The 21,066-nt window shown below is 41.5% G+C and overlaps 1 protein-coding gene and 1 pseudogene across 1 annotated transcript in view; one reads left to right on the top strand and one right to left on the bottom strand.

The window, feature by feature from the left end:
- TRPC5 (transient receptor potential cation channel subfamily C member 5) overlaps positions 1 to 20,723 on the bottom strand; it is a 138,927-nt gene extending 118,204 nt beyond the window's left edge. The window contains exons 1-2 of the mRNA XM_044234456.1: positions 20,667 to 20,723; positions 10,713 to 11,110 (exon numbers count right to left, since the gene is read on the bottom strand). Coding sequence (XP_044090391.1) covers positions 10,713 to 11,090 — 378 coding nt within the window. The 5' untranslated portion in view covers positions 11,091 to 11,110; positions 20,667 to 20,723. The remainder of the gene's footprint in view (positions 1 to 10,712; positions 11,111 to 20,666) is intronic.
- On the top strand, positions 18,906 to 19,380 carry LOC122896543 (annotated as a pseudogene).
- Positions 20,724 to 21,066: the final 343 nt, after the last annotated feature.

Below are 21,066 nucleotides of genomic sequence, written 5' to 3'. Positions count from 1 at the left end.
GCGTAACAGTATTCATTGTTTTTGCACCACACGCAGTGCTCCATGCAATACGTGTCCTCTATAATACCCACCACCCGGCTCCCCCAGCCTCCCACCCCCGCCCCTTCAAAACCCTCAGATTGTTTTTGACATACTTTTTTTTAAAAAAATTTTTTAAAGATTTTATTTATTTATTTGACAGGCAGAGATCACAAATAGGCAGAGAGGCAGGCAGAGAGAGAGGAGGAAGCAGGCTCGCCACTGAGCAGAGAGCCCGATGTGGGGCTCGACCCCAGGACCCTGAGATCATGACCTGAGCTGAAGGCAGAGCCTTAACCCACTGAGCTACTGAGGTACCACTGACATACATTTTAGAATAGAGAATAACTACCAGATTAAATGTACATTTACCAGGAGGTCCCTGAATCCAGGATGCTCCTCACTAAGGTAGCTGTCCTGACTCTGGAGAGGACAGAAGAAACCACTTCCCTTGCACTGTCTTGTCCAATGGAACTCACTATCCATCTAAGCTTAGGGCTGGATTTATCAGTGACAATTCGACATGAATTTCCAGGCTTCTTTTTTCAAACTATCAACAATGCACATGCATTTTGAACTTTAGTCTATGGGAAATAAGAAGCAACCTTAACCATTTGAGTGACATGATCAGATACCTATGCTCCTCAAAATACAGTCCTTTCTTATCTCTAACAGCACTTATATTTTGACTAATTGATTATATCTTTGCCTCCTCACCTCAGTTATTTAAAGGGACTTGGTAACCAACTTGGTGTGGGTGGCTGAAGGAGAGGGTGAAGGTGAAGACCACTGCAAAGTTTCAGATCTAGAACACTGGAAGGATACCTGGAGGGATGAGGATGCCATCACCTGGGAGAGGATACGCTGGATGAAGAGGAGGACATGGAGGGCAAACCGAGGTTAGTACAGGCAAGAACACAGACTCTGCAGCTAGACTGCCTAGGTTTAAATCCCAGTTAGTCTACTGACCAGCTCTATAATCTTGGGAAAGTTATTTAACCTCTTTGTGCCTAATGCCTCCGTTTGTAAGAATGAGTATTATCCCTCATCATAGGACGGTTGTGAGGCTCAAACAAGTTAATGTATATTATGTACTTAGAATGGTGCCTGGCACATACTAAGTACAAATTAGTGTTTACTATTTTTATTATTAGACATAGTAAATTGTAAGGGTCTAGGGTACATCTAGGTGTGTATATATAGCTGAAATTTGGAAAAGAAATTATGGACCTCATGATAGATACTGAGCCAAAAATGTAGAAATGATAGAGCTCCGTGTAGCACCAGTATTGAAGGGGAAAAAAGATAAGGACTCTTAAGGAAAGACTAAAAGGCAGTGGTCAGAGGAAGATGAGGCTCCAGGTAGGCATGATATCGTGGAAGCCAAGAGAGTTGCAAACCGATGAGATTACAGTGGGACACCAACATTGAAACTGTGTATATGGGGAGTGATTGGAAGAGAGGCAGAAGAGAATGTCATTTGGGGAAGTAGGTAGATGAAAGGGGAAGGAGTTAAAGATCAACATGGCCAGCTCCTCACAAACACTTGCTGAGGGATAGTGCTGTTCAACCAGTCCCCTGGGTTATTATGAACTCTGTTACCTGAATTGCCCAATCTAACAGAAAATATTTAATCTTGTCATAATCTGAGGAACAGCTTTAATTCTCTGGTTTTCATTCTAAAATCAAAGTTCTAGACCCAAAAAATGGGTTGTGCCAATCAACTCAAGATAATAAATCAACCATTTCTTTGGAGGAGAAGGACATAATGAGTGCATCATATCATAGCAGACAAAGTGATACACTGAGTTACTTCCTCTTGGGTGTTTGTGCTGACTTTCAGTGGACAAGGCCTATTGTATTCTCAAAGCGCAACTGTAGAGAGTTTAGAGATTATTTGGCCTGAAGTAACATGTCCAAGATCACTCAGCTCAGTCTGAACTGGCACAAAGCTTCCGGTCTCCCAAGCTACTCTATTATTCCACTCTGCCACAGAGGGACCATCAGAAGCACTAACGATTACAACAAAGCTGAAAATAAGCAAAGCAGCTCCAAGTAGTGTCTCTCTGGAACAACTCATTGATGATAGAGTTTCAGCAAATGATTAATTCACTTCAGTCTATTCAGTTGCCTAAGTATTTTTGACTGCTAATTATATGCTTCACAATAAAATTGAAAGATACAGTGAGTGCCCTCAAGAAATGTATGGTATTGTGTGGAGAACAAACATGCACATGCTGTCCCTCCAGCCCCCTCCCCTCTTAGTGAGCATGGCCTTTTGTGTTCCAAGAGCTACAAAAGATTTAAGATATTCACCTCTCTGAAAAAAAAACCAAAACCAAAAACCAAAAAACGCAGTTACTTAAACTTGGTTTCAAGTAAACCAAGATAGCTGACTGCATTATACCTCACAAAGAAGAAATACAAATATCTATCTATCTATATATATAAAATAAAAATATAAATATATAAATATAAATATAATATAAAAAGGCAGTCACCAAATAAAAACACATGTGTGTTTTTAGCTCCCCAGAGCTACCATCAACTCAAGCTTCCTTTCAAGAGCTTTGTGCTCATGGTTGAGCATAGCCCTAACCAACATACACATGTCCAGCTAGGAAGTTTTCTATTCTTCTCTGTCCCAGGGCAGGTATAACTCATCTGCCTGTGATATTATCCACTCCTCCTGTGCCTCACACTGATTGTCTAAAAGGCAGCCATTTCTGTCTCCTTTTTACCCTAGGTTCTTCATTGCTATTTGTTTTTCCAGCTTATAGCTCTTGTTGCAAATTCAATTCAAGTGTGAAATATTGGTGCAAAATCCAGAGGTCTCCTTCTATCTCCCTTCCCAGCTGTCCTATCCCAGTGCACCAAACACAACCCTGTTCCTTTCCATATGCCAACAAAAACCATGGGGCAGTAATAGAACAGTGCAAGCAAATGTATGCTACATCATCCAAAATGTGTGATGTGGACAATATAGGAAGACACTCCAGACACAAGTAGACACAGAGGTTTCAAGGGGAGAACATTTTAGAAAATAGGCTTTGAGCTGGAAAGGAAGAAAGAAGAGGATGGCATGCTGGTCAGAGGGAAATGAATGAATAATACCTCACCGAGACTCAGGGCACTGGGCCAGGTGCATCCTGAGTCTTATAAATGGCAATTGTTGGGTTCCCATGCCCATCTATCTACCCTCCCTCTTGTCTTCTCTGATCCTAGTTGGAGTAAAGGGGAATTAGTCTGTGGTCACTGGTTGAGCCACTCCTTAGTTGAGACCTTGGTGAATGGTCACCATCATCTAGCTGGTTGTTACTGGGCATCTGACTGGAAGTTCGGGCAGAGAAGACTGAAGTGGGTTGAAAGAAAGAAGCTGGACTCTACAGCAGTTTGTCTGTTATGATTATGACCTTCTCCTCCCAAGAAGTGGTTGATTTATTATCTTGAGTTGATTGACACAACCCATTTTTTGGGTCTAGAACTTTGATTTTAGAATAAAAATCAGAGAATTAAAGCTGTTCCTCAGATTATGACAAAGATTAAATACTTTCCATTACACTGGGCAATTCAGGTAACAGAGTTCATAATAAGACTGTTTTATATTAATGCTAAGAATATAAGTATCACATATTGAATGTTAGGTACCACAAATTATGCCAAATGTTAAAAAAATAATTCTCATTTAAATCTTGCAACAATCTGTGATGTGGACAGTATCATTATCCCCACTATATAGATAAGGAAACTGATGCTCAATGTAAATAACTTTGTCAAAGTCACTCAGTCTGAACTCTTGCGAGTGGGTTCTTACCACATTTTTGAAAAAAAATGGTTACATGAGATTATCACCAGAAGGTGATAACAGCAGGGTTTCAAACTAATAGGAGTAGGAATAGTACTAACTACCTTTTCCGAGTATTGGCTATGTGTCAGACACTGTTCTAAGTAATATATGTGCATTATTCCATTTAATCTCACTTTACCTCTATGAAGTAGACTCCACTGTTGTTCCCATTTACAGATGAAGAAACTAAGGTTTCTAAACTGATATGTTTAACTGATATGTCCAAGGAAATGCATCTAATAAGTGGCTGGCTGCAAAGCTTACTTTCTTTCTACCACTTTAGGTTGTCTATGAATAGCAGGGTAACTTCTGCCATTCTTCCCTTTACTTTCTGCTCTCTTATTGAATGTTTGAGACTTAGAGGTTAGGCTCTTTAGTTCCCCTCTCTGGGCTCTAGTCACCTTTGCCCAGGCCCTCAGTGTTCCCCTCCACACTGTGCAATCTCTCCCTGAGACCATAAGTCAGCTAGAAGGGAGTAAATGGAAAGTCTTCTTGCTGATTTTCTACAATCTTAACACAAACACTTATCAGTGTTGTTGAAACTTAATCTCACTAGCTCATCTGTGAGACCAGTTTTAATTTGGAGCCATCTGCCACAGACAAATGAGTAATTATGGCAGAGCCCAGAGGGGTGGGCCTTGGGGAGAAGGTTGGCTTAGTCTCTTTCCGCCTGCCTGCATTGACGCAAATGACCAAGAAAGAAAATTCTTTGGGTAAGCTGTTGATGGAGAGGCCAGCAGCTCTACCTCCCTGTTGCTTCAATCCTTAAAGACACCAGTGAACAGGAAGGGATGACTTCAAGGTTATACAGCTTGCTTAACAGCAAAAGGAAGACCATTGTCATCAATGCCAGGCAAAAGGAGGTAATCTGTGAACTGGGCCAGCTTGCTCACCAGCCTCTCTCTCTCTCATTGTACTAGTGCTTCGTTGTGATGTGTGCCACTTGCCAGATGGTCTCTCCACACAATATGACAGGCTAAGTCAAACTGATGGAATGAAGCCAAGAATAACAGTCCTTGACCTCTGTCTAGCATTTACATTTTTTTCCAAAAGACTTTAATGTATCTTTTTTTCTTTCTTTCTTCCTACCCCAGATTAGGTAGGGACTGATATCATCAGCTTTGCTTTATATATGAGGAAACTAAGCCATAGGGTGATTCTGTAACTGGACATGTGTAAAAGATCTTGTACCTTGCCCAAGGTCATCCTGTTTGCGGCAAGTTGGTTAGCACCTCAAACTCTGAATTCGAGTCTGTCATTCTGTCTTTGAGATGAGTGGTTTTCCAGCTATGCTTGCTCCTTAGGGGCCAAGGAGGTATAGGACTGTGTGTGTGTGTGTGTGTGTGTGTGTGTGTGAACAAGTAGGGCTTTGAGCCCTGATATGCTCATAAACCAGGCCAGCTCTGTGTGGGTCTGTTTGTCTGTTTTACATCTGGGCAAGATTTCCTTAATTAAAGGCTCTGTTTCTGAAAATGTTTGAAAACCACTTACCTAACTTGTATTCCTCATAGAGAGTATAGTGGGTTGAAAGGTATCCCGTCAAAAGATACTGTCAAGTCTTAAACCACAGTACCTATGAATGTGACCATATTTAGAAAAAGGGTCTGCAGATGTCATGTTAAAATGAGGTCATCCTGGGGCGCTTGGGTGGCTCAGTGGGTTAAAGCCTCTGCCTTCGGCTCAGGTCATGATCCCAGGATCCTGGGATCGAGCCCTGCATCGGGCTCTCTGATCAGCGGAGCCTGCTTCTCCCTCTCTCTCTGCCTACTTGTGATCTCTCTCTCTGTGTGTCAAATAAATAAATAAAAATTTAAAAAAAAATTTAAAAAAATGAGGTCATCCTGCATTAGGGTGGGCCCTAAATCAATGGCTGGTATTTTATAAGAGAAAGGAGATGGAGATCAAGACCGAAAGACACAGGGAAAAGACACAGAGGAGAACTGTGATGATGGAGGCAGAGATTGATGCAGTTATAAGCCAAGGCATGGAACAGATTCTCTCCTACGGCCTCCAGAAGGAGCCAGCCCTGTTTGTACCTTCATTTCAGACTTCTGACCTTCTGAACGAGGAGAGAATGCATTTGTTCTATCTTAAGCCTCCCAGTTTGTGGAAATTTATTATAGTAGTCCTAGGAAACAAATACAGAGAGGGTCATAGGCCTCTTACCTAGAAATGGGCGAGGGTGGGCCTATTAAAATGTTGGTCCCAGGCTCAAACCCCAAGATTCTGACTTTGTAGGGGGTCAGGCATCTGTATTTTGACAAATTCTCTGTATGCACAATGATTAATCTTTGAGCTGGTTTTGACCAGACGCAAGTATAAGACTGCTCTGGATTGTAGTTGCTTTAGCTCCTCAGGCTGCTGATGTTCCTCTAGTGGTTCCTGGACTCAGTGGGCCAAAGGGAAAGGGCTTTATATACAAGAAATAGGGGAGTGTTAAATGTTCTGTGGTACAAAGCTCTTGAATTCTGTGAGTTATTTAAGAATGTTTATCCCAAGGAATCACAAAATCTGCCACTGAGGAAATAGGCTGTAGTGGTCAGGGAGTGGATGCTGCCAAGGGGGTCAGATTTCCAGAGCAGCAAGACCTCAGAACAACACACACACAAGAAGACAAGAAGACAAAAGACTAACACCACACGCACACACACACACACACACACACACACACACGAGTCTTATACTTGTCTGGTGCAGGAAATTCTGAAAAAGCTCCGCTATTTTTACTTTGAGTTTTGGTTCCTATTAAAAATGCAGATATCCAAGGGAGTGTTGATCCTCAAAGCCAGTGTCAGCCATCTATCCCTGACATCTGATCTTTATCTGAGAGGACATTTGATAGGCTAGAAGACAGGGAAGAGCACGGTGGGCTGAGCAGAGGGTTTCTTACTGCTAGCCTGAGACCAAACTCTTTGCCCAATAAAGCCAAAAAGGACACTCGTTTATCTACCCAATACAGATGGAGGTCAGCTGTGCCCATCCCTTGGCGAGATGGAGGACCCAGGAAAAAGGCCAGGTGTTTGGAATCTGTGTGTGGGAGGTATGCCTTTCTGAGAGTAGGCTACCCAGCTGGACCCATGGACATTCAGGAGGCCTACGTTTGCTCACATTCCTGATTGCTTCCAGGTAAACAAATCCTGTTTCTATCTCCCAGAAAGGCAGAACTCCAGCACTGTGGCAGCCTGTTGTTATAGTTACTGACATATGACTTATTGTAGCGATTGTCAGAGCAATGGGAGAAAATAAAATTTAGCAGAGGCTGGTGGTGGGGGTTGGGAGAGAGTGGAGAGTGGGAAGAGAAAGCTTTCAGAAAAGACTTGGGGATGGCCTGATGGCTTTGTGCATTTGTACATATGGTGTGATACTGGAGTATGGACAAAGGAGGTCTTACATTGACAGCATGTCTGAAAGGATCTTGGGAATAGACAGACTGTCCCAAACAGTTTCACCCCTGTTCCATATGCCTGACATTTCACCATTAGTGGTTCATTCCTGTGAGTTAAGCACTGCTTTTCTTGAGGGAGGTCATGCCTTAGATTGTACTTTAGAGTAAGTTTACTGGTGCCTTTCTTCTTCAGAGTTTGCCAGAGGATGGGAAAGATTGGGGACAAGGGGGCCATCAAATAAGGACATAGCCTACTTTCAAAACTCAGATAGGGTTAGTATTGCTAGCCTCTTCTTTGGAAACTCCCCTGTGCTCTCCTATCTTTCACCACAGTTATGAGGATAAATGGGATTGAATATGAAAGTCCAGGATGTCTTGTTCAATCAGCTAGCCATATACTTTTCTGAGGGATAAATGTAATTCCTTCTTATCTATCAGCAAATATTTATATATCACCCATTATGTCCTAGGAACTGGGTTAGGTACTATTGGGGGAAACATGGAAATGGTTAGGCATTAGACTATGTCTGACATTTAAGAAACAATCTAGGGTAGCTGGGTAGCTCAGCTGATTAAGCATCTGCCTTTGGCTCAGGGCATGATCCTAGGGTCCTGAAATGGAGTCCCACATTGGGCTTCTTGCTCGGCAGGGAGAGTGCTTCTCCCTTTCCCTCTGCCCCTTCTCCTGCTTGTGCGCTCGCTCTCTCTCTCTCTCTCTCTCTCTGTCTCACTCTCTCTGACAAATAAATAAAATCTTTAAAAAAAAAGAAAAAGAAACAATCTAGTTACAGAGATAAGACATTTAGGCAAGGCTGGCCAGTAATACATAGTAGCATGCAATTGATGTCAACTGCTAGCCAATAATACATGGTAGCACGTAATTGGTGTCAATGGAAGGTTAGAGCTAATGGCTACAAGATCTCAGAGGTGAGCAAGGTCATCATAGAGCAGGGTATCTGGATAAGCCTTAGTTCAGAGTAACACAGTAAATCACCCAGGACCTTCCAGGACTATGGGAAAATAGGGCACAGAACAAATCAGTTTTGATGGGAATTGGTACACAGACTGAGAAGGGAACATGTTTATACCTCTCTGTTTTGCTATTCATCCAAATTCTGGCCTGTCCTTTCCAGAGAGCTCTCTATCCTTCACTGATCAACCCTAGTCTTAGAACTCCTGTGTTGGAAATCCCAAGACTTCGATTGCTTCGAAAGCAGTATAATCAAGTGGTTAATTGGGTGGGTTTAGGAGTTCAGTTGCCTGGATTCGAATCCTGGCTCTGACACTGTGATCTTGGACAACTGATTCAACTATTACTCGATTTTTCAGAGGGGTAGTCATAGTAGTGTCTACTTAAAAGAGTTGCTGAGGGGATTAAATGAGCTCAGTGGTGTAACATTCTCAGCACAGTGCTGACTGCAAATGAACTGTTATGAACTACTTGTTCTTAAGATAAGTATTGAGTCCGTGTGATATTACAGGCACTTTCCTAGTGTGGGGATACAGCTGCACTGTATTAAGTGCTGATGGCAAATGGGACATTCAGAACCTTTACTCAAAGAACTTTTAATCTACTGTCTGTTTTTCTGCTCTCTCCATTCCAATGCTTAGTCTATGAGTTATCACTTAGCTTACTTCTGTTCCTTTCAGTTTAACTGGGCAGGCAAGTAGTAAAGCTATGAATTCCCTTAAAACAAGTTTTGGTTGTATCTTATAAGGTTTGATGTCAAATGTTTTCCTTAACTGAGTACTTTGCAATTTGAAGTTTTATTTGTACTATTTTTGCTCTTTAGTGTATTATGGTATCCCAGAGTTGATGACTCTGTATTTTCTTTGTCCATACTATGCTCCAAAGAAAGGCAGCAAAGAAACCTGTCTGACTTGGGGGGTTTAGGAGAAACCTGTGGGAGACAGGACTGGAAAAGACCATTGCTGAAGGGTACAGAGTGTTAGACTTCATGTGTTGGTTTCTCTTATAATGAGACCTTGTAATTACTGAAAGCATTGACAGCAATGACAGGACTGTTGTGCTGGGGAGAATAAATTAGCATTGTTTCTCAGGATGCTTGTGATAAAGGAAGTGTTCTTTAGTCAGGGAATCCAGTTAGAAGATTTTCATGTTAGTCTAGGATAGTGGTTCTTAAACCTGAGTGTGCATCAGAGCCTCCTGGAGGGGCTAGTCAAAGCACAGTGTACTGGACCTCATCCCCAGGGTTTTTGATTCCATCAATCTGCGGTGGGACCTGAGAATTTGCATTTCTAACAGGTTGTACTGGTGATGCTAACTAATGATGCTGGTCTGGGAACCACACTTTGAGAATCACGTATTTAGGAGAGAGATGATGAGGAGCACATGCCGAGTGGTAGGAGGAAAGAAAGTATGAAAGAGATTGGGGAGGAAGAAACCATAGGGCATGGGGATTGGACACAAAGGTCAGGAAAAGGAAAGACTCAAAGGTGATTCCAGAGTATTAAGCTTAAGTTCCTTGGAGTGTAGGAGAGTCACAGAGGCAAAACACTAAACACTTAGGAGTGGAATGCAGTTGCATCACAGGTACTGGGAAAATACATGATCCTCTGTATGTGTCTGCATCTATACCGAGGCATTCACATTTAAAGGCCTTTTGCCATTCTCCAGGAGAGAGGCTAGTGAAGACAAATCCCACATCTATATTTGGTCTCTTCCTTTCTAAAATGTAACCTTTGAGTAGAGGAAGAAAATGAAACTAGAGAGCAGAAGGTAGGAAGGGTCAAATGACCTTGGATATTCTGGAATTGGAATGTACACTTTGGGGTTGCTAAGTATTTTTTAAAGATTTTATTTATTTGAGAGAGAGAGAGAAGAAATGAGTGGGGAGAGGGACAGAGAGAGAGGGAGATACAGGCTCCCTACTGAGCAGGGAGCCCAATGTGGGGCTTGATCCCAGGACCCTGGGATCATGACCAGTGCTGAAGGCAGAGGCTTAACTGACCAAGCCACCCAGGCAGCCTTAGGTTGCTAAGTATTGAATGTAAATGGGCGAATGCTCACAAGGAAAAGGCAAATGAGTAAAACCGTGTGGTAGCTCTAGGTAAAAAAAACAGGGTAGCTGTAGGATACCACCTGAGATCACTGATGCTATTTCTAAGAGCAAAGGGTTATCAAGATAGGGTTTCTTTTTTAAAAATTTTGTTTATCTATTTGACAGACAGAGATCACAAGTAGGCAGAGAGGCAGGCAGAGAGAGAGAGGAAGAAGCAGGCTCCCTGCTATGCAGAGAGCCCGATGTGGGGCTCAATCCCAGGACCCTGGGATCATGACTTGAGCTGAAGGCAGAGGCTTTAACCCACTGAGCCACCCAGGTGCCCCCAAGATAGGGTTTCTTAATTCCAACCTATCTAACCTTCCCTAGTTTTCAGGCTTCTGATCCTGGGGCCTTATTGTTCCTAGCTGTTTCCCCAGACCATAGGGATTTCTCTTACCTGCTTCTCTCCACTTGGCCGCCGGTAGCTGAGCAGAAGCTCCACAGCGCCCACCACTTCCTTGCGGATGGCATAGAGCAATGCATCACCTACATATACACTGTGGTTCAGTAGAAGCTCCATAATTTCCAAGTTCTCATTCTCAATGGCAATAAGCAGGGCACTCCGGCCCAGAGGATCCATGCAGTTGATGTTGACATTGTAGTAAATCTCAGCCTCCTGTAGGGCCTGCTTCACGGTGGCATAGTCCCCCTTCTCCACAGCATTGAGGAAAGCCTTCTCTTCTGCAGAGAGCTCAGTCTCAGCCCTCACAATTTGCAGGGGGATACGATCTCTGTATGGTGAATAGTTGACTTTTTTGTAGTATAGTTGGGCCATGGTTCATAGCACTTAGCAACCTGAGTGGGAGAGAGAGAAACCAAAGATAGTCTTAGATGCCTGAAGTTCTCAAGTGTCCAGTTTATGGGGGAAGTCTGGCTAAGGGGTTGGAAAATCAACCGTCTTCATACCACCATCTTTCTCTACTTGCAAAAGGGTATAGCAGAAAAAGCCCAGGCTTTTGGGTGAGAAAGAACTGGGTTCAAATCCTTACTTTACCAGCTTTGTGATCTTGGATAAATTATTCAATCCCACTGCATTTTGATTTATTTTTATTAAGGTTATCAATATTAATAACATCAATAGCAGTTATCACTTAGTACTTACTGTGTACCAGGCCCTGTGCTAAAGGTTAATTCCTTCTTCATAAAGCTCTTGTGAGAGTCAGATGAGAAAATATATTATCAAAGCAACTGGCACAGTGTAAACCTCCTAAAACATGGCACAAATTAATTCCTTCTTTCCCTTCTGCTGCCTGAAGATACTCATGATAATACTTCTGATTTATGATTCAAAGTTGGAGTTATCTTTGGCCAATTTCCTTTAGGCCCTGCCCATGAGCCTGAGCTAATTTTCAGGGTTACATTTGAAGCTGTCCCAGGTGTAGATTCTGGATTGAAATCTGGTTTTCATGCTAACTGAAACCCTGCTTCTCGCTGCTGCTCACTGGGGAACAGTTCTTGGCTCCAATAGGCCAAAGTCAAATATCCCCTCTGCCTATTCATGATTTTTTCCTCTACTACTTGAAACCAAGAAGCTAATGGATCTGATAATCTGTTTGATTCAGTTCTGAGAAGTGAATGGTCTATTTTATAAGCACCACATCTAAAATCAGATTTTAATGGAATTTATTTTAAAGTAAAACCTATTATTGAATTCCTACAATGTGTTTAACTTTCTCTGGGAAACCAAGAAGTAAAAGACAGTCTTTGCCTTCAATTGTATAGAATGAATAACAGTATAGAGTTCTTGCCTCATAGTTTACAGATCAAATTCATGCATGATTCTTACTGACTCCTTATACTAGCCCTGTGAGATAGGAATGGTTATCCTCCCCAGGGGAGAAGATGAGGCTCAGATCCATAAGGTGATTGGTTCTCCTTTCCCTCTCATCCCTGGGACCTCTAAGATCCTCTGGAGGCTGAGTTGGGCTGGACCGATTTAAGTGTCTCATTACCAAACTGTTTTGCCAGCAAAAGGAAATGGAAATGTGATAAAGGGCCACTTGTCTCATCTCTTGGATGGAAGAGATGATGAAGACATGAAGCTTCCACAAAAATTTGCCTCACTTTTCCAGGTAATGACATCCCCGCTTTGGCAAAGGAAGAAGCATATATTATACCAAGTGACATTTGCAATTCATGTGCTTGTGATCTTCTGGGAAGTTGGTATTTGAAGGTGAGTGTCACCTCTTGTTCTGAACAGGCCCAAATGACAAATTTTTCTCTGCATCCAAGTCTCAGGAGAACAGGGTACTGCTTGGCTATATCAAGAAGCAGTGATATTTCCTGTGCTACTTTCAAGTAACTCAGCAGTGACTAAAGGGAAGTGGCACTTAGAGTAAGCATTTGTCACTAAACTGCAAATGACTTAAATAATACTAACTGTAGACTGCCTCCCTGTCTCCCCTTCTACATTATAAACGAACAGGGAGGAGGAAGAAGAGATAGTGTGATCTCCTGAAGAGAGAATCAACAATCCGATTCAGTTTATATTTATTTAGTTAATCAATGTGAGCACACTGGAAGCCTGCAGAGTGCCTCACACTACACTAGTCACTTTGGGAGGATATGAAAGAATAGGTCCATGCGTTCATCATCTCATGCCTAAACCATTCCACCACGTTATGGTTGCTCATCCAGACCATTCTCTTCCCTCTTTGTGGTCTTCCGCAACTTATCACCACCCCCAACTTATCTCACGAAACACACATCTGATTCCATTTTACTCCTCCTTGATCAGTTTCTTGCGGCTCTTGTGATGAAATCAACTTTCCTTTTTGAGGTCTCCTAGGTCTGGGTTTGTATTTACCTTTCCAAATTCTCACCCTCATCCACTATTCTTTAGCCTCATGAAACTTCTTTTGATTCTCCCAATGTGCCAAACTTTTTTGGCACCTCAACAGCTTTGATTACCTCCTGGAATGCTCTTCTCCAGCTGTCTTCATCTCTTATGCCTCAACAAAATGTCACCTCCTCAGAGAAGCTCTCACTAGTCACCTTGTCTAAAGTAGTTCCTTCATACTCTTTTCTCCATTGTATTCTTTTCCTTCTTAATGCTTATCACAATTAGTAGTTACATATTTGTCTTACTGGATAATCATCTCTTTTGTCCAATTTGGTTTAAAGCTCAAGTTCAGAGACTGTATCTGTCCTGTTTTTATAACACCTGTACCTAGCCAAGTTCTTGGCATGCCTGGATGCCTGATATATAGTTGATGAATGAATGAGTAAAGCTTCCATGGTTTTCTCTCCATCCCACCCTAAGTTCTACCCATACTAAGTGGTGCTAAGTTGCCTTTTTATGACTATGTCTTTATACATAGCCTCATCCCACACTCTCCTCCTAACAAATTCCTTCTTGGCTTCACCACCTTGCTCATAGTGTTACTTCTCTGTGAACTTTTCCCCCAACACCTTCATAAAGTTAGCCAATCTCCCTCTGAGTTCTCCACTGGTACTTGGATGACATTTCTCCAATGTCATCTAACTGTGTGCTTGTCTTTCTGCTGCTAGGGTAGGAGTACCTTGATTCCTACCTTCTGAGGAGTCACACAGGATCTGGAACATGATGGGTGCTCGACAAACTAAAGTTTGACAAATACAAACTAGCTGAGGAGGGTTGGCTTGCTCACAAAATTAAGTATTAAATTGTGTGGCATTGATCTGATGCTTTGGAATTTCAGAAAGGGCTTGGTGAGGGCTGGAAATCTCAGAGAAGGTTTCATGGAGGAGGTAGTTCTTAAGCTAGTCTTTGGAAGATGAATTAAATATGAAAATGTGAGGGTATTTCAGGCACCATAGAGCATAAGAACAACAGTGGTTAGATTGACCGTGGCTTAGTTGGGGGGGGGTATAGTTTTCAGTCTACAATAAGATAAAAGGATTAGAGGTGAGCTAAAATTCCAATGCAAGAGCTCATAACCTCAGTTTTCCCATCAGAAAAATGATCTTAAATACTTGCTGCCCATTTGCCACTTAAGAGGTTACCATGGGAAAAAAGGTTAGATGTCTTTTCAGATGGTGTCACAGGTCGTGCTGTGCTAGGCACTGTGCGGGAGGAAGATCTTGTCCACTTCTGTAAGGCAAGGCTGTGTGATAAACTGAAGACAAATGTATTCTAGTGCAAGATGAGAAGGAAGGGAACTAACTAAACCGGTGCCCTATTATATGCCAGGCACTTTGCCAGGAGCTGGTGCAATAATTAGTAGAGTTTTAATACTTAATATGTCCCAGGCACTGTGCCAGGGCAGCACTATTACTACTACTGCTTCCTATGCTAATCGTAGTAATAATGAAGGCGACAAGCAGTACCATTCATTGAACTTTCGCTATGTGCCTGCCAGATGTGTGGGTTATAGTAGTGAAGAGAGAAGACAGTAAAATCACGGTAATTTTAGACTTGAAGTAAGTATAATTGGATTATATAAGGTTAATTCAGAGTTTAGATTTACTTTTCATCTCTTGCATTTGAAATTGATCTGGTCTGTTGCATTTCCAGTGAACTGTGCTATGAGAAGCCTCAAAGAATCCCCCCTAGAGAAAAATATCTCCTCGAGAGGTTTGCCTGAGAGTGTACTATGAGGGAATCAGTCCTTTGTTTTAAGGCATACATCTCTAAAACTACCCCTGGAAGGAATTAAAAAATCATGTGACTAATAGCTATTAACACCTTAATGTGGATTCCTTGAGGAGGAAATTTGCTGTGGCCTTGGGAGCTTGGGAATCTCTCTTATGTATCCATGCCCACCTTGACATTACTCATTGACAATGATGTAAAATGTGTTCCCTGCACTGTCTGTTTACATGTAGGCTTATGTAGACATCGATGACTTGCCTAATGCCTTCCGCTCTTCCATTCCCCACAGCTGATGCCAGTTGACCCTTACTTACAGCTCTAGCCTCAGCCTTCTAGCAGGCTGAGAACAATGCTTTCTTCATATGCTTAGTCCTATTCTGCCATTGTTCTGGGAACAAATAGGTAGTGACAGAGTTTCTGGCATCTCTTGAGGATGTATTATTGAGAAGGTTTCTTCCCGTCACTCTTTACCTTTATACTTGGCAGATCGTACTCATTTGCCATTAACATAAGCCAAGAGATGAGGTTGGCTTTCTCATCATTATGCACTGGCCTTGAGGTGTTTTCTTAACTGAACAAAACAAAACCAGCCAGCACTTTATGCCATTTCTGCAAGTGAGCCTCACTCCCAATGTAGTCCACCAAGTAAGGAACATTAGGAATGGTCTAACAGGCTGCCTCAGGGGGCTTATTGTGTTCTCTCTTTTCTGTGCTGCTAGCCAGAGGAGAGTGTCTAATGGGATCTGTGACATTTGTAGGCTTAAATGATGCGATTTAAAGAGCTAAATCAATGGGCTGGGCAGAAAGCCAGAGCGCAAATCCCAGCCCAGATAACTGCCCAGCTCTGGACCTTGTCTGTGAGGAGGAAAGCCTTGCTTTCCACCTAACTAAAAAAAAATGTGCTTTCAGTGGAATGTGGTATCTGTGCATGACTTTCACTCTGTGCTATGAGGATTGAGCTTGAATAGTGAAACCCTTGTGACCTCTCACCCTTATCCATGCTTACCTATCCACTTCTGCATATTTTCAGAACCCTTTAAGTCAAGCAGATTTAATCTGATAAACTTGTACAATCTCAAGTGTAAATGGTGGATAATGAGCAGATTTAATGACTATGTACCAGGCACTGTGATAGAAGCTGATGAAAATGGGTGGCTTAAAGCTACACCTCTTCCAGGAAAACAACTACATTTGAAGAAGAACCTTAAATGCCCAATCCAAAAAGTTACTAAAGTGAAATTTTATGTACAAAGGCACAGGAGTAGGCTGGTGAGAGCAAGACTGTGTGTGTGGGGGTATGCATGTATGTGCCTTTGGTGGGGTAATGATTTTGAGAGCATTTTGGCTCCTTCCATAGTACCACTTAGAGAATTGTCTAATTTTAATGTAGTAATACCGATCTTTCCCAGAAAGGACCAGATCTTGAACCTTCTTCAGGGGATCTCAGAGGTCATCTAGAATAATCCCCTGCCCAATGAAAAAGTCTCTTGACAATATCCTTCTTATTATTCAGTTAATGAAAATTTCCACCAATGGGGAACTCACTACTTTCTTACCTCTGCAGTGAATGCTGACTTTCAGCAAATGCTTTTCTATGATGAGCTGAAATCACCTGCCTACAACTTCTATTCCATTGCCCTAGTTCTTTTCTCTAGAGCAACACTGAGCAAAACTCTTTCTTCTGCATGACAACCCTTCAAATTTTCGATTTCAGCTCTCATGTCTTCCTCGACTCTGAGTCTCCCCTTCTCTAGAATTATGATCATTCTAGTGGTCTGCTTCCAGTTATAAATTATTTATTCTTAAAGATTTTGTTTATTTATTTGACATAGAGAGAGAGCAAGAGCACAAGCAGGGAGAAGCAGGCTCCCTGCTGAGCAGAGATCCTGATGTGGGGCTCAATCGAGGACCCTGAGATCATGACCCGAGCCAAAGGCAGATGCTTAACCCACTGAGACACCCAGGTGCCCCTCTATATATGATTCAAAAGACAAATGCATAGAACAAAAATTATAAATCTATGTTAATGACCACATAGCCTATAAAGATGTAAGTTGTGACAATAACAACACAGAGGGGGAAGAAGGGAGCTGCATAGGAACAGAGTTTTTATACTATGGCAACTAAGTAATTAAGTGAAACTAGCTGGCTATACATTGAAGATTTTGATTTTGATTTTAATTCCCTGCATAACCACTAAGAAAATAATTAAAAACATTTAGAAAAGACCCGCTCTTGGTGTACCTAGCTGGCTCAGTCAGTAGAGCATGAGACTCTTGATCTTGGGGTCATGAGTTCAAGTCCCATGTTGGGGGTAGAGTTTACTTAAAAAATATATAGAATAGGAAATGAGAAGTGAATCGGAATGATAAGTTACTAAAAAAACAAACACAAAAGAAGGCTGTAATGAAGAAATTGAGAAATGAGAAATACATAAGACGTATAAAAAATAAATAGCAAAATGGCAGAAATAAGTCCAGTAACTAAAGTTTGAAGGATTTGGGTGAGGGCAATACTACATAATGTTATTCCATTTAGATATATTGGTGTTTGAGGGGTTTTTTTGGGGGGCGGGGGTACTGGAGGGGAATCAGGAAGTAAAGATCCAGTCAGCATGTATAGTACAGCACTGAGATCTAGTGATACAGAGTTGGGAGTCATCAGCATATTGATCAAAGGTTCTCAAATCTGACTACACATTAGAATCGCCTGAGGACCTTTTAAAAAATATCCATGATTGGGTCATAATACCCCCCACCACACACCTGCCGGTTAAGAATAGTACCCCAGGTGAGGGGTGCCTGGGTGGCTCAGTGGGTTAAAGCCTCTGCCTTCGGCTCGGGTCATGATCCCAGGGTCCTGGGATCAAGCCCCGCATCGGGCTCCCTGCTCAGCGGGGAGCCTGCTTCCTCCTCTGTCTCTGCCTGCCTCTCTGCCTACTTGGGATCTCTGTCTGTCAAATAAATAAATAGAATCTTTAAAAAAAAAAGAATAGTACTCCAGGTGAATATAATACGCAGCCAAGTTTAAGTACCATCGTTATAAGTTTACTGGAGCTGTTGGTCATGGAGATAATCCTCAGTGAGAATGCAAAGAGATCAGGGGAACTGGAGAAGAAATTTCTCTTCAGAGTAGAGAAAGGTCTAGATCTTCACTGTCCATTATAGTAGCTGCTAGCCACATTTACCTATGTAAATTTAAATGAATTAAAATGGGATGAAATAAAAAATTCAGTTCTGCATTATACCACATTTCAATACTTAATAACCACGGGTGACCCATGACTACCATAGTGAACAGCATTAACAGCGCATTTTTATCATTATCAGAAGTCTGACTGGACAGTGCTAGATGACCTAGATGTCTCTTCTACCTCAACAATGTCTATGATACAGAGGACTTTTCCAAATGCAGAGTAGAAATATATAGTATCTGTGCTGAAGTGTGGGTACTTTCATTTCCATAATGCATTTGCATGGCTATGGACGTGTGGTGTTTTTATTTCTGTAAGGTCCTCAAGTTTTTATTCCTTTCTCTTTGATGTCCGGGATAGTTATGTAGAACTGTTGGCAGCTGGATTAAATCTATGCTTTTCATTTCATCAGAAGGAAGAAGGCATGAACAGAAAGTATATATTTGCCTCCCTCAAGTCACTCATCTGAATCGGGAAGTTTAAAATCAATTGCTCAGCACTCATTATCACTTTGTCTGCATGATGTTCCTCAAAGTAGTCAAGGGAAAGGCAGAACGGGATGATACTGATTACTGTAAATAATAGGCAGTGTAATTGGTTAAAAGTCTTGTTTTGATTGTTAGTCTTGGGACTGGCTTTCATCCCAGATTCCACAGGCCATGAGAAATGAGTGTCTCTTTTCTGTTACCCAATCACATTGGAATCTAAAGTGACAGTGTTCACATAGGAGCTTATTGGCCAAATGATCTTAAAAGGGGCAGAAGGACTTCTTTAAAAGTTTATCACTTTCAGCAGGAATCGCCATCTTCCAGTGATTCACCAAAATGACCAACACAAAGGGAAAGAGAAGAAGTACCTGTTACATGTTCTCTAGGCTTTTTAGAAAACATGGAATTGTTCCTTTGGTCACATATATGCAAATCTACAAGAAAGGTGATATTGTGGACATTAAGGGAATGGGCACTGTTCAAAATGGAATGCCCCATAAATATTATCACAGCAAAACTGGAAGAGTCTATAGTATTACCCAGCATGCCATTGGCATTGCTAAGCAAACAAGGTGAGATTCTTGCCAAGAGAATTAATGTATGTATTGAGCATATTAAGCACTCAAAGAGCTGAGATAGCTTTCTGAAGCATGTGAAGGAAAATGATCAGAAAAAGAAGGAAGTCAAACAGAAAATTACTTGGGTTCAACTGAAGCACCAGCCTGCTCCATTCAGAGAAGCAAACTTCTTGAGAACCAATGGAAAGGAGCCTGAGCTGCTGGAACTCATTCTCTATGAATTCATTCCATGATAAGTATAAAAAAAGAAAAATAAAAGACCTCAAGATTGTAATAAATAAATAAATAAATAAATGTTTATTTATGCTAATATTTAGGAATATAAGTTAGGGGTACACAGGAAGAAGCAAAAAGATCAGTGCCTTGAGCATAGCTGGTATTAACTAAAATTAAAATTAATTAAAAGATCAATACTGGCTGGAGTTTTGGGGAGGTGGTTAGGAAAAGTATGTGGAAAAGGTAAACCTGAGCTGGGTCTGAAAAGGCTGTGTGGGATTTAGATAGGCAGATGTGGGAGTTGGGAAACCACCTCTCTTATATGTGGGAAGGGAATGGAAGTCAAAGGTTCAAATTAGCACTGTCTTGGGTATTGCAGTGTTTGAAAAGAGAGGGAAGCATGTAGGGGTAGCTAAGCTGGGTCCATTAGTTGGAAGATACTGAGCATTTGGTTGAGAAAATAGGTCTTGATCTTATAGGCATTGGGGAGTCACTCTAGGTTCTTAAACAGGACATGATCAAGAAAGCTGTTTTAGATGATTCCTATAGCTGTGCCAGTGGTAAATCAGAGTAGGAGAGAATAGGATTTTTCCCATAAGATAATGGAATCCTATCTCCAATGCTGGCTGTCAGAATGGAGAAGGGAAAACTGTTAAGAGTTATTTCAAAGAGAGAGAAAAGCAGGGCTTGGTAATGGATATAATATAGGGGATGAGGTATAGAGAGAACCTCAAGATGATATTCAAGTTCAAGCCTGAGTGACTATAGGACTGGTAGTGCCAATATCCACATGATTGAGAAAGGCTCTTTGCTAGGCTGGTTACTGGGGCCCTGATATTTTCAGAGGAAACTGAATTTATGTCAGACTCCATTTCTTCATAACCTCCATTTTACTTCAAAGATGCTTATTTTGCCTTCTTCTTGGTCTTCATCTGGCAGTGGCTCTTACCATTTTAACTTTGTTTCTCTGGCCCAGAGAGTTCTGCCAAGTAATAATCATAAATGCTTAGATGCACTCAAGAAGTTCTGCTGAGTATTCCCTTCTAATGCAATCTCCTTCAGTGTGACTGTTTTGTAACTTTCTCATTTTTCATATTGGGATTTTTAAAACCAGGTCACCCTTGTTGTTACTGAGAGAGTTTTACTTTTGTGAAAGGATACATTTTCTGCAAAGTTGGATAGATCTCCACCTCCTTTCCTGATCCAAAATTTAAGATTAGGACTTGAATTGTTACAATAGCACAGTTTCAAAACAAGAGTTAAAAATTTCTCAGGGGACTTCCCTGGAAATAATGGTACATACCTATATGTGTGAAATGGTGGAGTTTAAAGTATAGTGCCCAGAGAATTAGGAGACCTGGATTCTAGTCTCAGCTCTTCTGCTAGTTGAAGTATGAACTTGAACAAGTCACACTTATCTCTTCTTTATTTCTGTTTCTTTTCCTGTGAAATGAGAAAGATAAAAAAAGATGACTGCTAAGGTCAATGCCAGCCCTAAAATCATCTATGTTGCACAGCTTTAGCAACATTTATGATACTTAGAGACCACTGTGTTAGGTACAGCACCAATATGTTCACTCCATAAAGATAGGAAATAGGATGATTCAGGCTAAAAGACGTGAAATTTGAGACTCAGTTACTGGTTTAGATTGTTTTTATAGATGAAATAAACTAAATAATTCAGACTGCATAACTATTCCCTT

Source organism: Neovison vison, chromosome X (assembly GCF_020171115.1).
Source record: "Neovison vison isolate M4711 chromosome X, ASM_NN_V1, whole genome shotgun sequence".
NCBI classification, from domain to species: domain Eukaryota; kingdom Metazoa; phylum Chordata; class Mammalia; order Carnivora; family Mustelidae; genus Neogale; species Neogale vison.
This window is presented reverse-complemented; position numbering and strand designations above follow the sequence as displayed.